Source organism: Chelonoidis abingdonii, chromosome 5 (genome assembly GCF_003597395.2).
Source record: "Chelonoidis abingdonii isolate Lonesome George chromosome 5, CheloAbing_2.0, whole genome shotgun sequence".
NCBI classification, from domain to species: Eukaryota; Metazoa; Chordata; order Testudines; family Testudinidae; genus Chelonoidis; species Chelonoidis abingdonii.
In genome coordinates this window covers 16,599,050-16,621,895 of record NC_133773.1, presented here as the reverse complement: position 1 = coordinate 16,621,895, position 22,846 = coordinate 16,599,050, and the positions used below count along the sequence as shown (strand labels likewise).

General features: G+C 40.7%; 1 protein-coding gene across 4 annotated transcripts in view; it reads left to right on the top strand.

Annotated features, from left to right (window-relative positions):
• The window catches only part of ANTXR2 (ANTXR cell adhesion molecule 2), a 170,701-nt gene that overhangs the window by 8,959 nt on the left and 138,896 nt on the right, over positions 1-22,846 (top strand). For all 4 annotated transcript variants that reach the window (XM_032796839.2, XM_032796840.2, XM_075066095.1 and 1 more), the window contains exons 4-7: positions 5,277-5,358; positions 6,537-6,644; positions 6,749-6,817; positions 7,752-7,832. In XM_032796839.2, coding sequence (XP_032652730.1) covers positions 5,277-5,358; positions 6,537-6,644; positions 6,749-6,817; positions 7,752-7,832 — 340 coding nt within the window. The remainder of the gene's footprint in view (positions 1-5,276; positions 5,359-6,536; positions 6,645-6,748; positions 6,818-7,751; positions 7,833-22,846) is intronic.

Sequence of the window (22,846 nt, the reverse complement as noted above, 5' to 3'; positions counted from 1 at the left end):
AGTAGTTCACGCTATTTTGAATGCCTGGGCAGAATTTTGGCATCTCTCCATATAAGCACAAGTGCTGTTTCAGTGAGTTGGTGTAGTACGTTCTCAGTTGTGTGAAGGAGTTACAATGTATTTTTCTATGAAAATCAGTTCTAGAAAGGAAAGTTCTGGAGAAGCACATTTTGTTACAAGTGAGTCCCTCTTCCTTTCGTTTCTGTCTTCCAATATTTCCTGAGGCATCGGTGCACACAGAGACAGAAAAAAAATTACCCTTTTGTGCTTCACTGGGGGGTGCGAAAGAAGGTGAGGAAGATGGGTAGTAATCACAGAACTGTATGTACATGACTGAATAGAGATATTTTTAATGCAGATACGCTTTGAAAAACTTTGATTCTCCAACAGCTGAGAACAACTCAGCATCTTTGACTCCCATTGGCTCCAGCAGAAGATGAGGGGCTCAGCACATTGCAGTATTAGGGACTTAGTACCATTTAGTGACACAATATCTTTGGTTTGTTATGAACTGTGTTTTGTTACTTGCTAATTCACAAATCTCAGTAAACCATAACAAGTTTCCAGTCATTCTTTCAAGTCAGTGAAGTTTTCCTGTGTTTTAATTTAATGAGTCGAATGCTAATCCTTTACAAAGTACAGTTCATGCTGATTTTTACAACATATTTCAACTGTATTGACACACATGGTATGAACACACCATGGAAGTAAAAACCTAAAGTTAACGGGAACTTTGTGTTGGTGAGAAGTTGCATATGGACAGCCTTGGACATTAAAATCCTCTTTAGCCACAGAACAGTATAATTTTATCAAAAACCGGTGGCTAGGAAAAGCACATGATACAGGCATCACAATAGACTTAGTATACTCCTGTGGCTGGCTGTGTGCTGCCAGATATAACTGTAGTTTCCATATCTTAGCTTCTTCCACCTGTAATTAGTGTTTGACTCAGACCTTTGGCCATATGTATGGTGTGATCCTGGTGTCTTCATTAAGGTGGAACTCCATTTGCTGTTACTGAATGCTTTGCATGAGTGAGGACCACAGGATCAGGCCGTCAGTCTTTATGTATGCTTTTATGGTATGTGCGAGAATGGGCTTCTTTCCATATTCTGTTACACATGCATATCATGAATACACATAAGCCCCAACCCAGCAAAGCATTTCTGCGTGTTTAACTTTACTATTATTTATTTTAGCATGAAAGGTCTGCCAGAATGTAGCCGGCCAGAGCAGTATACAGACTGTTGTGCTACACGTGTAACATTCAGAAGATGCACCTATTTTCCAATTACCCACCTTTTTCATACTGAGACGACAAATGAGCCCCAAATGTTGTAGAAATGCATAGTATCACATCACTAAAAATTGGCCAGTTACCGCTGGAAGGGAGTTTTGTGGGAGGTTTGCATTTATTATCTGAGCTAAAATGTGTAAAAAGCACATGTAGGTAGGGAGGTTCTCATTAATTTATCTGATTCAGCTGAGGAGGGGGATGTGCAGGGGTTATTTAGGTAGCGCGTGGAGCATATTGTGCACAGATGTGAGATAAAACTTCCCTGTTTTTGTCAAATGACACATTTTTTCCTTCAACCAAGTGTGTGTGCGCTTCCTAATACAACTGTTGGATTATAGCAATTTTGTGGCACAGCTGCATTTTGTTGGAGAAGACGTTGACAATCCCTCATATGCATTTTTGGGTGATGTACTTATTGGGAATCAGAGTGTACTCTCAAAGGCCTGTTGACGGTGATGTACTCAAGCTATCCTGATTAATAATGCGAGATACCGGAGTGGGATGGTAAATAACTATGAAATTGGAACTAGCCAGAAGAACTTAGAGCCCCAATTTGAAAAACTTCATCAATTTTTATGAAAACTCAGGTTCACAAATCAGAGTAATCCTCTGTCGAATTTAACTTGTGTGACCTGAGGCTTTTGCAGCAGACAATTCCAGCCAACGCTGACCTGAGCAGTATAAATTTCCAAGGGCAAAGCCTTTCTATAGAAAGAACTGGCATTCAGCAGTTTCTTCAGCATATTTTTTCAGATGTGCTCTCCATCACTATCAAGTAACATTTTGTTCCATCTCTTTGTGCCTGTCAGAAATACATTTGTTCACACCAATGCAAAGGAAGTTGGTCCCTGCTGTGAAGTCAGTTTGTTTCTTTTTATGTGACGTATCCTTGTAGGGGCCTGATCCAGTTGATGGAAGTCTGTAATATCCATTGCCTTTAATGAAGTTTGGATCAGGCCATGTATCTTGACAGAGTACCATCTATGGTCTTGTCTTCATTAGCAAGACTTCTAAAATTGCTAACTTGTTAGCAACATTCAGAGCCCTAATGTAGACAGGCCACTGGCTGATGACACCATTTTCAGCGCTATATCAAGGCAGGGTTACATGACACGGTGTCAAAAACAGTGTCAGTAGTGGTTGGGTTGCCTGGACTAGGGCTTCCAGTATTGTCAGCACCTGTTCAGCTGATAAATACCATGTAATAATTCAGTCCACATGAAGAGTTGCATAGCTACACTAGACCAACTAAAGAGGGAAAGTCAAGGTGTCGGCTCAGCCGCTGGCAGATGCTGTTATGTTGTAGTTTATTTTACGGTGGGTCTCAGTGCTTAGTACTGTTGCATCATTAGACTGTCTAGACCAAATTCTGAAATGAGTCGTACACCACGCAGTCCCAGTGATGGCAGTGCAATCAGTGCAGAGTTTGGCTCCTCTGCGAACAGTATTCTTTAAATCTTACATCGGACCTGATTCAGCCACCCTTACTCATATTAAATCGCACCTGACATCATGAATAGACCCGCTGAAATAAATGGGTGTACTCCTGGGAGAGTACTATTCACCATGAGAAAGGGAAGCAGAACTGGGACCATAGAGAGGAAAGACATGGGGTGAATGGCAGAACTCAGTCTGAATTCAGTAGGGCCAGGACCATAGGAGTTTACAATCTAGGTTAGACGAGACATGATGGAAGCCTTGTAAGAATGGAGTTACTTGCTTTATGCTGCTTGTGGAGGAATTATCTAAGTAATTATGAAGCACACAAGAAGGAACAAACAGGGTAGCTATTGTAGATGTAATGTGCCTTTTCTAAAAGACAGAGGTGTGATGCAGCACATATGCTGAATTGAGAAGAGATGTTATACTTGTAATCATTCAGCCCAAACACAGACAGGCTGCAAGTTACAGACTGCAGTGAATCGATTGATTTCCCCTCCCCCCACTCCACCTTTTGTGTGACTTAAATCATAAGAGAAGCTTGCAGAGCTCTATAATTTATTGTTATGATTATTATTTATTTGTACTGCAGCAGGGCCTAGGGACCCCAACCAGCGATCCTAGCCCCACTATGGTAGGCACTGTGCAAACACATAGAAAGACGCTCCCTGCCCTGAACAATTTACAATCTGATGGCTACATCAACAGGTACATAACTGGGGAGAGGCGCGGACTTCTGGATAATTCTGGGAGTGGGTGGGGGGGAAGGTGATGGCAGCATGAACCCCTTTGTTACAATACCTGCTTTGCTGCTGGAAGATAGATGGTGATTTGCTCCCTGCTGCTGCAGAAGTGACGATTTTTGTTGCCAAAGACTTTACCAGAACCAACTGTAAAAAGAGGCCTGGAGGTGCCACTGTGTCCTGTGAGGCCTGGTCATGAGACATACTGGATAAAACTGAGCTGATTGTTCGAGAGCTATTTTTGCAATATGAAATCTGTTTCAGAGACTGGAACTTCAGTTGCTGTTTGTTTCTTGGCAAGCAGAACATTAATGCCTGTGGACATGCTGCCACTCATTTCTGGCAAGCACTAAGTATGTGGCTTATAATCTGCATTCAGACATAATCAGTTTCAAGTTGTTTCTATAGATGCTGAATGTAAAATATTTGGATCAAACAGATTGTATTGCCTTACGTAACTTGTTCTCGTCCGTCTATTTAGCACAGAATCTCTTCCTTTGCAGTTGCAACTGTCAATATGGATATCAGTTGCTGAATGCAAATTGAAATTTACATCTACATATTGTACTTCTGGAATAAAGCTTCTAAACACAGAGAAACTTAATCAGTGGAACAAATTACTTGTGCACGGCATTCGGGCCGGGTGGCGTTCCAATTCTTTCTTTCTTTGTCTGCCCTAAGGCAGGGTTTCATACAGTCTGGAAATACTTTCCTAGCCAATCCCTCGCTCTCCCTCATTGTCCCCTGTATTTGTTGTGTTCTGTGCATTCTGGACCATATGACAGTCTCCTTACTAGGGCAAATGCCCATTGACTTCATTAGACGTTTGCCCAAGTGAAAACTGACTGAGAACCTGAGGCTGTGGCCTTCTTAATTTAATCCTTTGAGTTTTGCTGCTACTGACTGCATTCAAAATATTTCCTTTACTTCTGCCTGTTTGCTTCCACAGCCCCGTCCCCATAGTATCTGAGCACCTCACCATCATTGGTGGATTTATTCTTTCGGTTTTCCAGTAAAACAGAGAAACAATGTTGTCGCTTTTTTACAAATGAGGAACTGCAACCCATAAAGGTTAAATGACTTCCCTGAGGTCACACACAAAGTCTGTGGCAAAGCCAGGAATTGAACGCAGCTTTCCTGAATCCCAGTTTGTTGCCTTAACCACAAGAACATCCTACAGATGCTGAAAGAATGAACAGATTTTTTTTTTATTTACAAATGGACTTTAATTCAATATTGTCATACTGTTTTAGCACCTTCCGGCTCATGAATGACCTCCTGTCAGTATTTATGAAGGTTATCATTCCATTATGCTGCTTGCAGAAATAAAGTTGTGGATCTTGGTGGAGTTCTTTTTTAATTTATGTGTGCCTAGAAGCTAAGTAAATGCAGGCAAGCAAGCTAAGTAAACTTCTAAAAGTATGACACCATTTCCAGTGAACTGTTTCAGAGTTGGTGCATGGACCTTTGTTTTTAGTATAAGCTCCATTGGAAACATTCCTCCGGGATCTGATTCTTTCTGAGTCCCCAAAGCGAGGCGTAACTTAGGCATACCATATTTGTTACCAAAGCACATCTTTCATTGTGGTTTTAAATTTGTCTCTGCACAAGGTTTATGAGCTGAATGATTTTTTTTTTTTTTTTGCATGTTTTAATTTCAGGGTCACGCTGTAGCCCTTTTATAGAATAGGACATACAGAACATCAAAACCTATTAGTTTTTCCAGTTGTCAATGTGATTTTTAGCATCATTTATTGATTGAACAACCTTTGGTCTTGTTTTCTAATTATTTGCAGAAATGTAATCATGGAAGGCCTTAAAAATTTACGTAGTGTAAAGCCAGCTGGTGATACATACATGCACGAAGGATTAAAACTAGTAAGTGTTAATACTCTTATAATTGAAACAAAAGTCTGATCTCCTATGACTTGAATGCCCTGTTGAAGTAAGAACAAAACAATATGCATTTAAAACATTTTGCATGCATTTTTCTTGTTACTGGATCTTATATCCAAATAGTCTTTAAGGGCCGAATCCCAAGGTCCTTACTCAAGCAAAGATTGTTCTGGTAGGAGAGAAAACCCATGTAGGGGCTTGGAAATCCGGTGAGGTTTGCCTTACGAAGTTTCTTTTGTATTGTTTCCTAGAGTCAAGAGGTGGACCTTACGGAATATGGAATATTTCCCATATGGAATAAGTAACTAACACTGTATAACAGTTAAAGAATCGAGTATAGTAAATAACCACAGCTTTATAGTATTATTATTATAGAACATTAATAGAGCATCTACAATTTTCATGTTTGTTTATAAACAAAGACACAGGCCAAAATATTCCATAGGACTAGTGATTTTAGCTGCCTTAATTTTTGGGTATCCAGTTGGCTGTGTTGTTAACTCTTGTATTGAGAGTCTCACAATATTTGATGTTTAATTTAAAGACCCAGGTCCTGAGGACCAGGGAATCTGTGAGAATCTAACTTTTCATCAAAAAGAAAAAGTAAGTTTCTAGCCATCATGGTTGTGGGGAAAAGATTGACACTGTGAGATAAAGGGCTGAAAAATTAGAACACAAATATAAAGAACCCCAAATTTGTTGTTTAAAAAAAACCTTATTCTTTTAAATCTGATTTCATTATATTTTGGAGCCTGTCTAATGATTTTTGAAGGTTTGGGGTTTGCAATATTGAAAGTGAGACCCCTTATCATCATCAGAAATTGCAGTGTGTGAAAATCATGCCGCTTTAAATGTGTGTCGGTTTGAGGATCCAAACACTGGGGCTCTTAAAGTCACTAGTAACTTTGGAAAATGTTGGTCATGCTCCTTAGCCTAAACAAGTTACAGTCCAAAGCTGTGATCCAACTCCGGTATAAATTAATGAAAGGATGTTAGGTAAAGGGGAGACGGGGGATTGATTGAAGAGGTGAGTTCTAGGGATGGATTTGATCATTCAGTCTTATTTGGATTATTTCAGAGGGCCGCATTCATTTAGTAGAAGCACCTTGGTTACGAGTTCGGGTATGCCTGCAAACTGGATAATTATTGTTCATTTTCAGGCAAATCAACAAATTGAGGGTGCAGGAGGCTCAAAGTTCTCCAGTATAATAATTGCTTTGACAGATGGTAAATTGGATGGTCAGATCCCCTTGTATGCAGAAAAAGAGGTGAGTACTGAACTGCAACTGTCTGTTACATTCGGCTGTGTTTTGTGTGTGTATAGCCTGGTGTGTAAATAGTGTGTTTCTTTCTTCATTCTATTTTGGAACAGGCAAATAAGGCCAGAAGTTTAGGGGCTAGAGTTTACTGTGTTGGGGTCCTTGATTTTAAACAAGAACAAGTAAGTGCATTGTTGTTGTTACTAATTTAATGTCATAATTCAAGTTTTTATAAGGCAGCCATCACTGTGGTAGATGAATATACTTTACTTATGCTGGAACCGTGCAATATCTTCCCCAGAGCAGGAAGTAGATACTTAGACATTTGCTTATTAATAGAAGTAAAAGGAATGAGTGGATGCCACTGTTCTATTAGAGAAAAGATCTCTCAGAAATTAATTACACTTATTGATAGCTGCCTAGACCAGATAGTTCACGTAAACTTTCTGTTCAAATGTTAACCAGTTCGGACCACAGCTTCCATGAGTACAGTGGCTATAGATAAGCTTTGAGTTGGCAGGGGACAATAGTCTTTGTTTTGGAAAGCAAAAGGACTATTGTTTTTTTTAAGTCCTGTGCTCATATAAGCTGATCCTTTGCAGAATCAGCACTATAGAGCAGATGTAAATGGAGTAGGAAGACTTGGACTTTAAATGGAAAAGTATATAGAAGGAACCTTAAAGAAAGGGTATGCGAAAAGACTTTGTAAAGTAAGATGAAGCAAATGGGGAAGCAGAATGTTTGCACCACTTCTCTCTCTCTCGTGCACTCTCTCAGTTTTAGTGCTGATTTTTAACTCCACTCCAAGAAGAGAAGTAAAATGATTGTCTGAAATGGTCTGTATTTAGGGATCCCCTTACTCTGGTTTTATTTGAATTTGAGTGGTTACCATACAGTGAGATTAGCTGCATGTCATGTTGCAGCAATTACTCCTGCTCAGAAAAACCATAACTGCTCTCTTTAACTCTGGGCCAGAACATTCATGGGATCTAGGATTTTCATTCTCTTGCTGAATGATAGAGCCTGTTGCTTTTAGACCGACGTTTAGATTTTCAGGCTGAAAAATATTGTGCAACGTGTTTGGTCTGCCAAGTTATTTGTGTTTGTTTTCCAAAGCTTGAAAAAATTGCTGATACAAAAGAACAAGTCTTCCCTGTCACTGGAGGATTCCAAGCGCTTAAAGGAATAATTAATTCTGTGAGTATTATTGAACACACATTCTCAGAACTTTTGATGGATTTTTCAAGGCAATTTCTTGATTTCTGTGAAGGCTTGGTTTTTGCCAGGAAGGCAATTGCATTATAATTAGCTCGGTTTAGTCTAAAGGCCTGCAAGGAGCTGGTTGCATCCTGAGAGTTGCAGAGAGCTCTCCATTTCCATTGATTTCATTGAGCTGAATTGGGCCCTAAATTCCAAGTTCCCAGTCACTGGTATCTACAATACACTTACCCTTCTTACCTTAGTGACGCATTTCCATACGTCGCTATTGCCTGCCATCCACTGAATTGCATGTGGTCTGGCTCAGTATAGAGTTAGCAAAATGCAAGCGTAGGTGAGTTTTCCTAAATCAAGGGGATGAGGTGGAAACTTTTACAGTTAAGGGCTTAGCCTGGTGACGTGTTACAGCTATTCAAAACAGTTTGAGAACAGCTGGTTTTAAAGTATTCCATAAGCTAGTTATGGTACTAACCAGAAATTAGTAAGAATATGGAAGTATTCTGGAAGTATCACTTTGGCCTCTGCTTTTACCCACTTTTTTCCCCCCTGTAAGACCAAAGTCTTTTAGTTTGGTTTGTTACTCCTGCATTTATGCATTTCACCGAAGGGTCCCGTTAATGAGTGTAGGTGAACAAACTGATTTGCAGTGATGTGTTTGAAAGGATGAAGGGATGAAGCCAAGAGAGGCGGTTCATGATTTTGATGTGGTCAGTGGGGAGGCTCTATTTGAGTTAGTTTGGTCAAGTAGGCATCACTAGTTGTATGGGCCGTAACTTACGTGTTTGGTTTTAGAGAAAATTCTGGGTAGTTTGGATAGTTGTCAGAGCACCAGTGCCTTAGAAGATGATGATGGTGGTGGTGGTGGTGGTGGCGGTGGTGGTGGTGGTGGTTGTTGTTAATGATGTGTGTTGTGGTAGGTGCATAGGAGCTCTGGCCATGGACCAGGACCGCTCTGTGCTGGGTGCTGTGCAAACCGAGAACAAAAAGGCTGTTCCTGCCCCAAAGAGTTTGCTATTGGAATATAAGGCAAAAGACAACAGATGGATGCAGACAGACAGAGGAGTAAAAGGAAACAGTGCGACTGTTGGTCAGCATGATAGGCAGTGATCTCAAGCTGGTTTAAGCTCCATATGTTCAATACGGCTTTTATTCATAAAGGAAAATAGTGCAAACTGAATGTCAAATGTGAGCCTCTAAATATACTAATGAATGAAGCTCTCTTCCCAGACAGATCTCACTGCTGTCCCCCCCGCATCCCTTTTTTTTTTTTTTTAAACAAAGGACACTACTTATAACTAAGTTATGAAATCGTGAACTTTTCCATTGAATAATGTGTTTTTTCTCTAGAAGTTACTGGTATAGATTAAACTATTTTTTCTTCTCTTTGCTGTTATATTGTTTCATGAGATTCCTCATCCAATCTGAAGAGATGCAATCAATCTGTTCAGGCTCTTACTTTATGTCCCTTAAGAGATAGTAAATCCATGTGGCAAATGCTAGGGAATGCCTGTTAGTCATTATTTTGAAGACTTTAAGGGCCAGTTCCTCTGCCAGTGACTCCAACTTCAAGGTTTTAAATGCTTTGAGAAGCAATCTGAAAAATCCATTGGCATCCGTTTTTCCCTCTGGAAAATGTTATCCATGTGGAAGCTGGACAGTGGGGCACCAGTGTCACTTGCTCATTTGCAGGGCAGTGGTTGAAGCGTCCTTAAATTGGTAATGGGTCTTTGGCTAACTTTTTTCCACCACAGAGAAAGACTGTGGAGACGGTAGTGGGGAAAGGCTCTGACAGAGAGGCAGTGGGGAAGGGAAAGGCTGGGGGCAGCTGCTGGGGCCTTTCTCTGCTACCTTCCCACTGCCAGAGCCTTTCAGTGATGCATGTAGCCATCACCTGCCTTTCATTGTGGTGTGTAGCTACATATACTCCCCATACTGCCACCAGTAGTGTGCAGTGCAACATAGACATAACTTTAGAAAAATTCTAGCCCAAATCCTGAAGTTCTTTTTTAGTTTTTACTTGTTCCAATTCCCAGTGAAGTCAGTAAGGATTTACCCATCTATGTATTGTGCCACGTTTCTTTAGAATAATATCCCTATATACTCTATTTGAACAATTTATTTTATTTATGCATACTTCTGTGCGGTGATAACTCACTTGAAGTTCTGTAAGCTTTGCTGGCATTGTTAATATCCAGCTTCACAAAGTATTAAATGAACAAAGTTGTCAGAGTAAATAAATCTATGCAGAAAGTCTAGTAGCTTAAAAGAAAAATGCGAAGGCGAGTTGGTTACCCTATCAGGAATGGTTTACTGATTTAGTTTGGCTGATAATCATGAAGTATGACTTCATGAGCAAACAGAATAAATACAGTGGCAATGTGAGATTTAAGAGTTTAGGAGTGCACAGTTGCTTTCACAGTGTGATATTTTGGTACCATATGAGGAGCTCAAATCTTTTCTAATGGATGGGATTTAATTAACATATTTCTTCTCTATTAAAGCACCATTCAGGAATGGCCATTTAGAGTGTGATAATCATATCAGTGTTCTAGGGAGCAGTGTTGGAAGCTGCTGAGCAGCTCTTGTGAGGCACTGACCATCTTAAACACCTATGGTCTTTGTTGGGAGTTAAAGGATGGTGAGCACATTTCAAGGAGCTGGCCAGTACATTGTAGGATCCATGTCCTGATTTGGGAAGCGTTTAACTTAGAACACTTCAATGGGACTTTAGCATGTGCTTGAGGAGTAGTCCGGGTCCTTAAAAAAATAACCTCAAGCTGAGATTTTCAAAGTTTCCTAGGAGATCCTGGTGCCCAGTTTCCATTAATATGAATAGGAATTGAGTATCCAAATCCCTTAGATGCAGCTTCGAAAATCTCAGCCACAAGTATAACTGTTCTTCATGAAGTCGCATAAGAATCAAGCTTGTTCTAAAAAAAGTTGTATTGGAAACAGTCCTATTTATACACATCTGGAAGTTTTACAGCTTTAGCTCTATTTTCTTAATGGTTTGAATTGATTCTGAAATGAACATTGTTGTGGAAGCATTCTACTGAGAAGGAGCAGCAGGCTCTAGTGATTAAAGCACAGAGCTGGGAGCCAGATGCGGTCTACATTTTAATCTCTTTCCCTCCCCTCGCACCCTTTCCCCCCAAATCCTAGTCTTCCTAACGAAGCTCTTGTGTTGGAGCTCCACAGGGTTGGGGTTCTTCAGGCTTATGGGGTGAGCAGGGGAGCAGGCACTCACTGAGATGTCCTCCGTGGTGGAGCCTCTGTTATTCCAGTAGATACCCAGCTGTAAATCATATCGATTTGAAAACGGAATTCACTTTGCTAGGACCATCTTCCCTGCTGCTGTTGTACTCACTGGGGACTCCACTCCATTGCTGTACTGCTCTTCCAGTGGGGATAGGTGACAAGGATCTCAAAGGAAGGGGGCCAGCAAGGAGGCAGCAGTCCTTGGACATCTTGGCCTGCATGGGAGTGAGTCTCTCCCTGCTGCTTGTTCCTCAGGGTCCACATGATTGGAAGACTGCACTCCAAATCTTAAATCAATCTGACCTGATCTAGACTTTTCTTCAGCTTGCAGAAAGGTTCACATTTTGAGTTTTGCCTGCGTTTGTGGGATGTTCCATTACGGACACTGTGCACGGTTGAGCATGTGGTCTCGGGATCTAAATTGCTTGAATAACCTGGTTCTGAAAAACAAAATAAACGAAAGGGTCCTGATTCTATCTTCACATGTGCATGCAGGACTCCCACAGATTTTTGGTGCAGTGAGTGGAAGTTGCATGGCTGTTTCTGAGAGCAGAATTGGAACAGAGTATGCCTTTAAAAGTAACATTTGTTTTAAAATATGGGTATCTCTTTAGTAACTTCATTAAAGTATGTGATCAGCTATAATTAGACATCACTTAGTTTTCATATTATGAGTTGACAGTGCATAATGTAGGAAGTAAAATATGCTCTCATGTTTAAAACAACCCCAAACACTTATCAGATAAGGCTACAGGAACTTGATGCTTAACAGACACTAAAAGGGAAACAGCTTTAAAAAAACCCCTCTGTCTGAACATTTTTCTGCTGTAACAGGTTGTACCTAAGGTGATTATAGCTGAAGGAGATTAGAGAGAGAAATATTTGTCTCTGTTGTTTTAATTGATTATTTTGTGTATAGTCAATTTTACTGTTTCCCCTGTAGAATAAGTTCAGGGGCTTTCATACAGGAAGGAGGGAGAGAAAAACACCGTTTTAAAAACAGTCCAACTTGATTGTCAAACCATATAAATTATTTATAAATATAAACAACTTTTAACTGAATCTTTTTAAAACTGAATAGATTCCAAATGGACTGGGTCCATTTAGCATGGGATGAAACCCACTCCTATGAAGAGAAAATTGTAGCTTTCTCAGAAAACACAAAAATTAGGCTGGAAATGCAAAATTAAGATTACGAAATAGATATGAAATCCAAAGTTCATCACCTAGCATGGAGAGGTATCATGCCAGGGGGCAGAATGGTAATAGTTTGTCTATATGCTGCTGTAGTGGAAATGTGCCTTCAGTCTCGCCATCAGGTGTGCACACCTCACTACTGAAAGGATATTGATGAATTGGAAGAAGTTTAGCAAAGAGCAACAACTGTGATTGGGAGTGGGAGGACCTGGAGGGATTGATTTATAGAGTTTTACTAATAGAGTGAAATAATGTGGGCCAAATTCTCAGACCCTTACTCTCATTGGGTGGGATTTTACTCGGCCAGTGATCTCTCCAAAATTAGTGGGGCTGTTGGTTGGGTAGTAGGTAACTCTGTATGTGCCACACTATCAGCCTCTGGTCCTGTGAGCGCTTCTTGACTAAATGGTGACTTGGGGAAGATGGGGCATGATAATAGTTTAAGACCAAAGTTGGAGAGGAATTATTTAGGGTGATAAAAGGGGCATAACCAGGAGTCCTAGAACTAAATTAAGGACCAGATACCCAGGTGGAGTATGTGTTTTTTTTTTCTGTTTTTTTTTTTAATGGATGAATAAAACAACATTAGTGTTGGGTTTTTGTTTTTGAATCAGTAACAATGGAAAAAGGCATAAGAATAGATCTTCTGCCTGGACTGGTAAAATTTCCTTGCAATTTTCAAGGCTCATATATACAGATACACGCAATACTGTATTTAAAGCATTGTTGTTATAATTTTAAATGTATGAATGCTCCCCGAGGCAGAGATCTTGTTTGCCAACTTCCTTGTTGGAGTAAAATTTTATAGGCAAGTTATAATCCTCTGAAAAACTGGGTTCATAATGGACATGCTGACAGCCCTTAGCTAAAGTGGTGTTAGCTGGCACCGCTATAAAAGCTTATGGCTTAATTTTAGATGCTCTTTCCGGTAAAACTCTCATTTATTATGGGGATAAAGCCTGATCTGACTGCAACGATCAGTCAATAAAACCCCCCTCTATAATTCACATTCACTTGAATAGCAGAAAAGGATATCTAATTAATGCTTTTTCTTTCAGTCAAGCTCTTCCTCATCTTATAGCAATAAATGGTTGTGTAACAATACATTTTTACCATTAAGTTATAAGATAGATAAGTGAGAGGATCTGAAGGAAAACAGCTGTGTAAAATACTGCTTGAGTAGCCAAATTATATAACGCCTCTAAATATGTGCCTTGAACACTTCTTTCCTTACACATATCCACAATTGTTGTTTTTATTATCACAGTGGAACCTAGAAGTGCCAGTCAAGCTCGGGGCCCCCATTGGCACGGTATTGAACTCACACTGAAGAGTTCCTGTCCCAAAGATTTTACAGTCTGGATAGACAAAGGATGGGAAGAGAAACAGAGGCACAGAGAGGTGTGGTTAGTGCTCAAAGATAGACATCATCAGTGGCAGAGATAGAAATAGAAGTCAGGTATCCTGACTCCCAGTTCTTAAGTCTGGTGTACCATGGAGACATTTGCCATTCCAAGAACAACTCGCCCCAGAGCACTTGTAAAACACCTCACGTTCGTGTACAAAAGTGTTCTCACGAGGTCCAAGGACTATTTTGACCAGACTTGCTTTCAGCCAGACTAAGAACTGTTTTCATCTAAACCATTTCAATCTGAACTGTTTTGGTGACAATGTAATTGTAGATTAGTGAATTTCCACTGTTGTCTCACAATCACGTTGCCAGATCTGCCCAGAATCAGCTGATGTGGGGGGATGTGCTATGATCTACAGGATGGGTAGCCTGTGAACATTTCAGCTGAAAATGAATGGTTTAGCATAGCCTTGGTGGAAACACAAGTAGCGTTAAACTGAATCCATATGGCTAGTGTGAATGCATTGAGCCATTTGTATATAAATGGTTTCTAATCCAACTGATTCAGTTATATGCAGTTCAGTTCTGTAGTACAGACACAGTGATTAGAGACAAGGTTGTTTCAAGGTAGTTGTCACTTGAGACCAAAGCCATCTCACCCCAATACAGGTGAAAGGCTAGTGCTTTACTAACCTGTCCACCTAGCTCCTGACTCTAGCATTTATTTAAATAATTGCCCTATTTTTCCTACCTGCCTTGGTTGCAGAGAAGTAGAAAGCACAAGTTTCAAAAGAGGTCAGTGAAGTGGATGCCACTAAGGATACCCTTGACGTTTTAGAGCCCTGAAACATTTTTTCAAGAGCAAAATCAACTTAAAGAAACAGCTGATTACCAATTACAAATCTTCCTAATTGGAACATTTCCTGTAGGAGGAAAATATGCTTGGTTTCTGTACTGGGAAGCCAGGAAGCGAGCAATTAAATGTTTAAACTTTAAGGGGGAGGGTGAAGAAAGAAAAGCAATAAGTTGTCATTAAAAAAATTATTCCGATTAGATCAATCTCCTCCTTAATCCACATGGATGGCCTAATACTCTAGCTGCACTTGGTGCAAGCTTTAGAGCTAACATTGTGCTATGTTTTTCCATGTGATTGAGATGACGAATAAATAGTTTTGGGAATTATTGCATGTAGTTGTTAAAGAGACTCAATGGCCTGGAATGGAATGCTTTCTGCTCTACCCTTCAGGATTGTACAGCCCTTAATTTGACACTCTCTGACATATTACAAATCGTATAATGTTCTTCTCTAGAACACAGAGCTTGATAAGCCAGCAACATAACTGCCAAGGTTCCAGTTTTTTTTTTTGTTTTTTTTTGTGTGTATGCTCTTTGTGTGCCTTATGATTTGGATTTGACTTGTCAGATATCCCTAAACTGTTCTCAGTTACATTACATAACGGATACTGTAAACTGTTTAAACAAAATTAAGCCTTCAGAAGTCCAGCTGAAGTATAGTTAGCGTTTCCTTAGTGATGAGTTGTTTTTTAAGGTTAGACTTAACAATGTTTTTTAAGTTCCCTTCTGCTATTGAAGCTAACAATTTGTCATGGCCTTTGTAATAAGTAATGTTTCATAAGCAAGGTTGTTGTTTTTTTTTAATTTGGGGGGAAAGACTGATTGTGTTAAAATATGCATCCTGACCTGTTGTTTCATAATCTGTATCTACTTTACTAAGTAATTGCAAAATGAGGCATTGCTTAGGCACTGTATAATTAGAATAACCTCACTAATATTATGATATTACATCACTGGTTGTTTTATGCAGTCCATATGTTCCATGTATTTTCATTTTTTTCATTTAGCTGGGGGAGGAGATGGTAGGCCTTCCTCCTCCCCCCCCGCCCTTTTAAAACTTCCTCCTGGTTTACACGCTACCGTAATGTAACCTCAGGAAATAGCTGTAATTGTATTTGGTGCCCTTTGAGAGTACAGATGTTTGGCAGAAGATAAAAAGTAGGTCCCACAATGTTTGTGACTTCTGCTGTTGCTTTTCTGCAGCTTCACTTGAGTGCAATGTCAAAATGGTGTTTCACCATGAATACACTTGATAAGTTTCGAATTAATTTGGATTGAATGTCTAACATTTAGTGTAGCGTGGCCATGTTGCGTGATTGCTTTCCACACCATATTTTCACAGTAGGTAATAAGTGGCATAGACACATGCCTGGGCAAAAATGGGAGATGCTGGGGCTTGTTTTAGCATTATGCTGACACCTGAGCATTGACTATCCCACAGAAGTTATACAGAATTTCATCTTGCCCGGGCTGCACTGCATTGTCTGGCTCATGCATTTTTAAAAAGGATTTTTTACTAGAGCTATATTCGAAGTGCTCGGCTCTTGGCTTTGCAAAATGCTACACTGAAGAACCAGGTCAGATCTTTGGAGTCAGATCTTTTGTTTTCAAGTGATTAACAATTGTTTGGAGTGGGGAAGAGCCCAGCCTGGCCGGAAACTAGATCTGCTGTAAAACTTAAGTCACATACGTACACTTACAGGTCCTAAGTGTGAACGTGTATGGTGGACCATGGTAAATTAGGTCACATAATCGACTGTACTCATTTACTCTTATGATCTACAATGAATTTTTATCTTTGAAGCCAAATTTGGCCATGGCAAGAGGGGGTCTGACTCCCATTAAAGTCAAGAAAGCAAAGAAATTTAGAATTAAATGTTTATCTTCCCTTTGGAGTTCTAGGGATAAATTTAGAGGTGTACCTGCCTATACCAGGGCTGAATTCAGCACTAGGGCCCTGATCCTGTGAAAACGTATGTACTTGCTTAACTTTACACATCGTGAGTAGTCCCACCAAAGTCAATATGTAAAAGTCCATAAGTCTCAGTGGATTCAGGGCCAAAGTCTCCAGAGGTGAAAGGCTAGTATATTAACCCATTGCTGTCTGTTGCACCTCTTCCCCCTTAGATTTAATTCTCTGTTCTTTTCACCACCTTACAATGGTGAAAATATTATTTCAACTAAGCTGAAAAAAGTCCGCCAGTGAGGCATTCTGTGACTCATGTGAAAGCCACATGGAGACCTGGGTTAGACATAGTCCCAGTTCAGCCGGTCAGTGAGAATAAGGTTGAACCATTTTAGAACCTGGATTAAGCACATTTGTAAACTTGGCTCGAACATGGTTTGGCTCAACCCAGTCTGGCTTGTCAGACGCTGTGCGGGAAAACAGGGTAGCTGGAAATGAATTTAACCCACGCTAATTTTGTATAGTTGGGATGAAGCTCAGAGGATTTGAATTTAACAGCCTTACTCTTGCCTGATGTTTCAGCATGGGGCGAGATGTTGAGAGAGGCTTGCAGCCGTTAAACATGACGTTTTTGGATTGCAGGGCAGGTTCTTGCGACAGCGTGGCGGCTCTGTGCTGCACTGCTGGAAAAATCAAGCAGGTCATTGAATCAATGTAACCTGCCATCGGACGGTCACCCTCAAGTAGTAGGGATGCTCCAGTGTTCTAGAATCAACACCGTGACTCATAGGCCAGCCTCCTCTAGGCTGCCAGTGTAGGGGGCATGTTTGGAGGGAAGGAGGTGCACTAAGGCTGCTCTGGCTGTCATTTCAGTCTGTTGGTTGCTGATGTAGCTTGAAGCAGCCTTCAGACTTGTGCCCAGCACCCAGTGCTTGCAGTGGCATGCCTAAGAGGGGAGAGATAGCTCAGTGGTTTGAGCATTGGCCTGCTAAACCCAGGGTTGTGAGTTCAATCCTTGAGGGGGCCACTTACAGATCTGGGGCAAAAATTGCTCCTGCTAATGAAGGCAAGGGGCTGGACTCAATGACCTTTCAAGATCCCTTCCAGTTCTAGGAGATTGGTATATCTCCAATTATTATATTATATATTTTTGTGCCACCTTTGCCTTGGTTGTAGCTGTGGATCCTGGCCCCTTCCCTGCCCATGTTTTGTTCTCTCCTTTTTCTCTGTTTTCTCTGTTATGAGGATATGCGATGTCCCCTGAAACATGTTATCATGGAGTCAATCAACTGACACATCATTTTGTGCTTTGTGCAATGTGGGCTCAGGATGGGAAGCGAGGAAGAGGGGTCCAGTTTCAATTCTAAATTTCTTGAATTTTGTGCAAATGCCATATTATGGACATGACCCAAGCACTTCTCATAGTTTAGTTTGGTTTGTATTTTGTCATGGTTCATGGCGCTGCTTTCAGTATCGACCCACTAATACTCAGCTGTGTTTTGCTCGCTGTTTGTGGTCATAGCATTCCTACAGAACATCATAACCTCTGCTTTAGTGGGTTGGAATTTTCATATATTGGTCACTCTTGGGAATAGTGTACATTGGTAGAATGGCATTTACTGTATTCCTTGTGCTTTTTTTTGGGCTTAGAATTGTGCACGATATGTTTTGCAGTGAACGTACACAAGAGTGGCTATCAGGGCATGGTGGGCAGCACTCCAGGCTCCCGAAGCTGCAAGTGCAGTGAACAGGAGTTAATAGTACCGTAAATATGTTTTTTGCACATGGATTGCTGGGCATGACTTTAGTGAAAGTTATTCTACTGCAATGTCAACATAACTTCCACATGCCCGTGTAGGTTATTTGTAACAAGTGGTCATTTTTTTTCTTTTGAAAATTGATTGTGAATGTACAGCAGGAATATAATTGTACTGAAGATGCATTAGTTGTGTTGTTGTACACACAGTTTCGCCTATCAAGCTGTTGGCTTCCTGGGAAAACAGTAATGGCCAGTCTCCCTGGGGAACTGCTTCCATTTTCCAATGAGCAATAGTAAAGACAGATGAAGGTGTATATTAGAAATAAATCTGTAGTGAGTAACATCCACCCACCAGGAATCTTGAAAAGCTTACATTGTTCAAAATATTGATGTGCTGAGTGTGACTAAAATCTCTCCGAGCTATTCCTCCAATAATCTGTGGTATGCTAATCTCTTCATTTAGGGAAACAAATCTCTTGTATGCTCGTCCCATTTATTGTTTTCATAACATTAAATAGACTTGAAAATTGATATGGTAGCTCTGAAAAGAATCCAGCTGTGCTTGATGACCTGCCCAGAATCCTGAACTCAGTGTGTAGTTTTATGGGAGGAATCAGATACCAGGAGATTTATGATTTATGGTGCTAGCTGCTGCCAAAACTTTTGAACTGCAGACTGGGGCTAAGCAAAATCAAATGATGCCGTGAAATGAATTGACACTTAACATATTTTGTTAATTGTCAATGTACAGTTATGTTGATCACAAGTTGTTCCTAGTGTACCGTTTTCTTAAGGGCCCTGAACATGAAATGTGTTGAAACAGTGACAGGAAAATATATTTTTGGCAGGGTGTGTGTAATACCATGCAGTACAATAACATTCTGTAGCACCTTTCATAAGAATTGTACCTGAAATACTTCGCAAATTTACTGCAAACTATATAATTGCTCTGTTACACATATAAAAGCAGGAGAGGGAGAGAACATTAAGAGGAACTAGCAAAGGGGAAAATAGTTGTTTAGCTAGGATTTGAAAAGAGAGAAGCCTCATTTCTCATATCACTTACACCAATATACATTGATGTCAGTGCAATTATTCGAAATTTACACTGGACTGAGGAGAAGCGATAATAGCAGCTTGTCGCAGACAACAGGGGTTCCAGAGGAGAAGGTGTTTGCACAAGCAGTGTCAATACTGTGTGACAAGACAGAAATGAGGCAAGCATAGCACAAAGAGGTGACAGGGAGGAAGTTCCTAAAGACATGGGCTTCCTTTTCATAATTTATTGTCAGATGAGCTTCTGTTTTTATGCAACTGCTAATGTGGTGATTGGTGTAGGTGTTTTTCCGCGCCCCTCCAGCCCCAGCTGAAATATTTTTAACCAAACATGATACTGTTATTAATTTACTCAGATTTAGGCTTCTGTGGGTTCAGTGCACAGGGTCAAGAACTGGCCATGTTTCTGTACAATGCCTCTAATTGAATTAAATCCTATATGAATGAAGTAGAATGGCTAACCACTATGCCGCTTTATAACGTGTACAGTGAAGTAAACACGAGGCTGCAGAACAGGAAGCGTTGGAGCAGAAATTGTGTAGACCTATACACTGCAGACATCCAGTCTAACTATTGTACTTATAATAAACAGCTTATTCGGAAACTAGTTCAACAGAAAGGAATTGCCCCCAAATTCAAGGGCTGACATAGCGGTTGGGCTTTTTTTTCAGAGGCTTTAAGTAATGTCTGGTTGTGAACCTGCACTGAGTTTCAGATATTCCTGAAGGAGCTGAACCACTCCTGCACATACACCCTCCTATGTCTTGGCTGCAGTTGAAATTACTTAAGAACAAGATGTGCTAAACTACAGATGGTGGAACTTTCAACTTATCAACTTTCCAGAACAGAAAAAGTTGCTTAAAAAGAGAGAGAAAAAAACTAAGAAGTTGGTCACAGTCCAAAAGAGCCTGATTACCAAAAGCCTATGTATTAACGAGTTAGTAAACCCAGATCAGACAAGCTTGTAATAATATTAGATGGATTATGTAGTGGTCATACAAAGGACAGTGTTTCCCAGAAGTGAGCACATCCCAAGTCCTGCACTTCTATGACAGAACTGAGTGTGCACTTTAATCTTGGCATATGACTTTAAAACCCTGATTCAGAGAGGCACCTGACCACATGCTTGACTTTAAACCAGTGCGTATTCCCAGTGAAGTCAGTGGGACCATTTGCATGCTTAAAGTTGAGTACGTGGTTCAGTGTTTTACTAGATCAGGGCATAAACTCCCAACCTCCTGGCTGAGAGGTAAAATTGGACTGAACACAACTGAGGCTTGGTCTACAGTAGCAAGTTAGGTCAGTATAAATTAGGTCAGTATAAAAATCCACATCCCTGAGTGACGCAGCTAAACCAACCTAACTCATGGTGCAGACAGCGCAAAGCCGATGGGAGAATTCCCATCATGCAGTCCTGATGTAATGTTATTAAGTCAGTGGAGTTACAGCAAAGATGAATTTGTGCTCATGTGTCCATGGGTTATCTTGCATATCTTTATTCTGATAAACTGTGTGGACTCAGAAGTGCTTAACCCCTTATTACCAATAAACACTTCTGACGGTGAAGACTGTTTGTAGATTATCCATTAACTTAATGGCCATATGTGACTTCGTGAAAGTTCCAGTTTTGTTGCCTTGAACTGTCTCTTGAGATCTCTGCGGTGTCTCTCTTGACAGTGAACACGTGATGTATTGATGCTGTTTGCTTTTAAGATAGCAGTTAAAACACGCTAGTCTTTGAAACGCATCCTCTGGCTGCTGGAAAGGACAAGGAATTCGTTGTTCACCTGCTGAGCCTACTAAATTGTGTGTGTTTGGGAGAAGGGCGGGGGATGTTCTTACTACACCTCTACCCCGATATAACACAAATTCAGATATAATGCGGTAAAGCAGTGCTGCAGGGTAGTGGGGCTGCGTGCTCCGGCAGATCAAAGCAAGTTCGATATAATGCGCTTTCACCTGTACCACGGTAAGATTTTTTTGGCTCCTGAGGATAGCGTTATATCGGGGTGGAGGTGTACTCCCAGCATCCTGGCTTCTGCCAGATGTGTCTCTGGGCAGGGTTCTCTGATACTCAACCTCTGTTCCATGTTTTGGGTCCTTTTCTCCCATGAATAGTTCCTGTTGCTGATTGTGCTGCTGCTCATTCAGCAGCAGAGTGACACTGATGTGATTCTTTGTTCTGACTTGCAACTCTAAATAGCAGTGTGAAACTGACCACATCCTTGTTAATCTCTCTCTGCTTTTTTTGTGAGATTGGAGGGGGAGCAGCAAAAGCACTGTTATAGTTTGCAGATTCAGGAAGACTTCTCTGCATTGGTTGACATTGGAAGGTTATCTTCCAGCCATCGAGGTTAGAAATGTAATTGTTTTCAACAATGAGGATTTAATTCTGCAGAAGTAGATGGTTTAGACTGCCCACTTTTCATGGCATGTTTATTACTCACTGCTGGTGAATTGGCGAGTGAATTTTTAAAGCTCTGACAATTTTTATGGAGGACCCAATTCTCGTTATAACTAAAGGCATGATTTCTAAAGTGTACTAACATGTAGCACGTTAATTGGTCCATGCAGACCCTGCTGGTGTGCGCTAAAGGTTCCTTCCTACTGTTGCAAACAGCATTATGTTAAAGCACACGAGCAGGATTTACACAGACCAGTTAATGCACAATATGTTAGTGTGCTTTCGAAATCGCACCCTTGTAGAGCATATCACACACCCCATCTTCTAGATAATCCCCCTAGGCTGCTTAAAGTGAGTGTAAACTACATTTACCCTCAGTTTAAAACCCCTTCACACTTACAGAATGGTGTGACTCAAGGATCAGGCCCTTTAAGTACAATTGCCTTGTTGCCCTGCAAAATCAGGCTGCTGATCAGACCTGGCGATGTATTTCCTATCCTTGACTAGTGAATGCATATTATGTCACCACGAGTGGTGGTGTTTATATTGAGGCAGCATCCAAAGACTTCAGTCAGTATCAAGGCCCTAGTGTGTGATAATCTGTGTGGACATGCATAGGGTGGCATGATGTCTGCACTTAAGAACTTACAGTTTAAAAAGAGATGGGGGCCAGATTGATCAGAATGGTGATGGGCACAGGTCTTGTTAGCTCCATTTCTTTTTATTTTCTTAAAATTATACATAATGCAACATTTTCTTTTCCCCTATGTGCAGGAAAAAATGAAGAAGTTAGTTTGTTGTGGAATGGAAATCCTCTAATTTTCTGAAATTTTAGCTTATGTATAAAGTTTGTGGCATAAGCTTCCAGGTCTGATATTTACCATCCTACCATCCCCTCTACTTCAGGGGGAGCCTGTGCCCCTGTATTTAGGCTAGGTTCCATGAGCCAGTGTACGTCTATGTTCCATGAGTGGGGACAGGGCTGGAGGGAATGTGGTTAAAGGGAATAGGCAGTCTCAGCTTGATTCTACATTCTGGGCTATGGGAAAATGTGTGTTTGTGGTGCAGCTAGCGGTGAAGGAATTCCTTAGAAGCAAGGCCTGTATGTTCAGGGGAAAACAGGGCTCTATATTTGGCATGAAACTCTGGAAATAGAAAAGATGACATCAGCTCCTTGAATCTCTCCCCTGCATGCAACTATATCAAG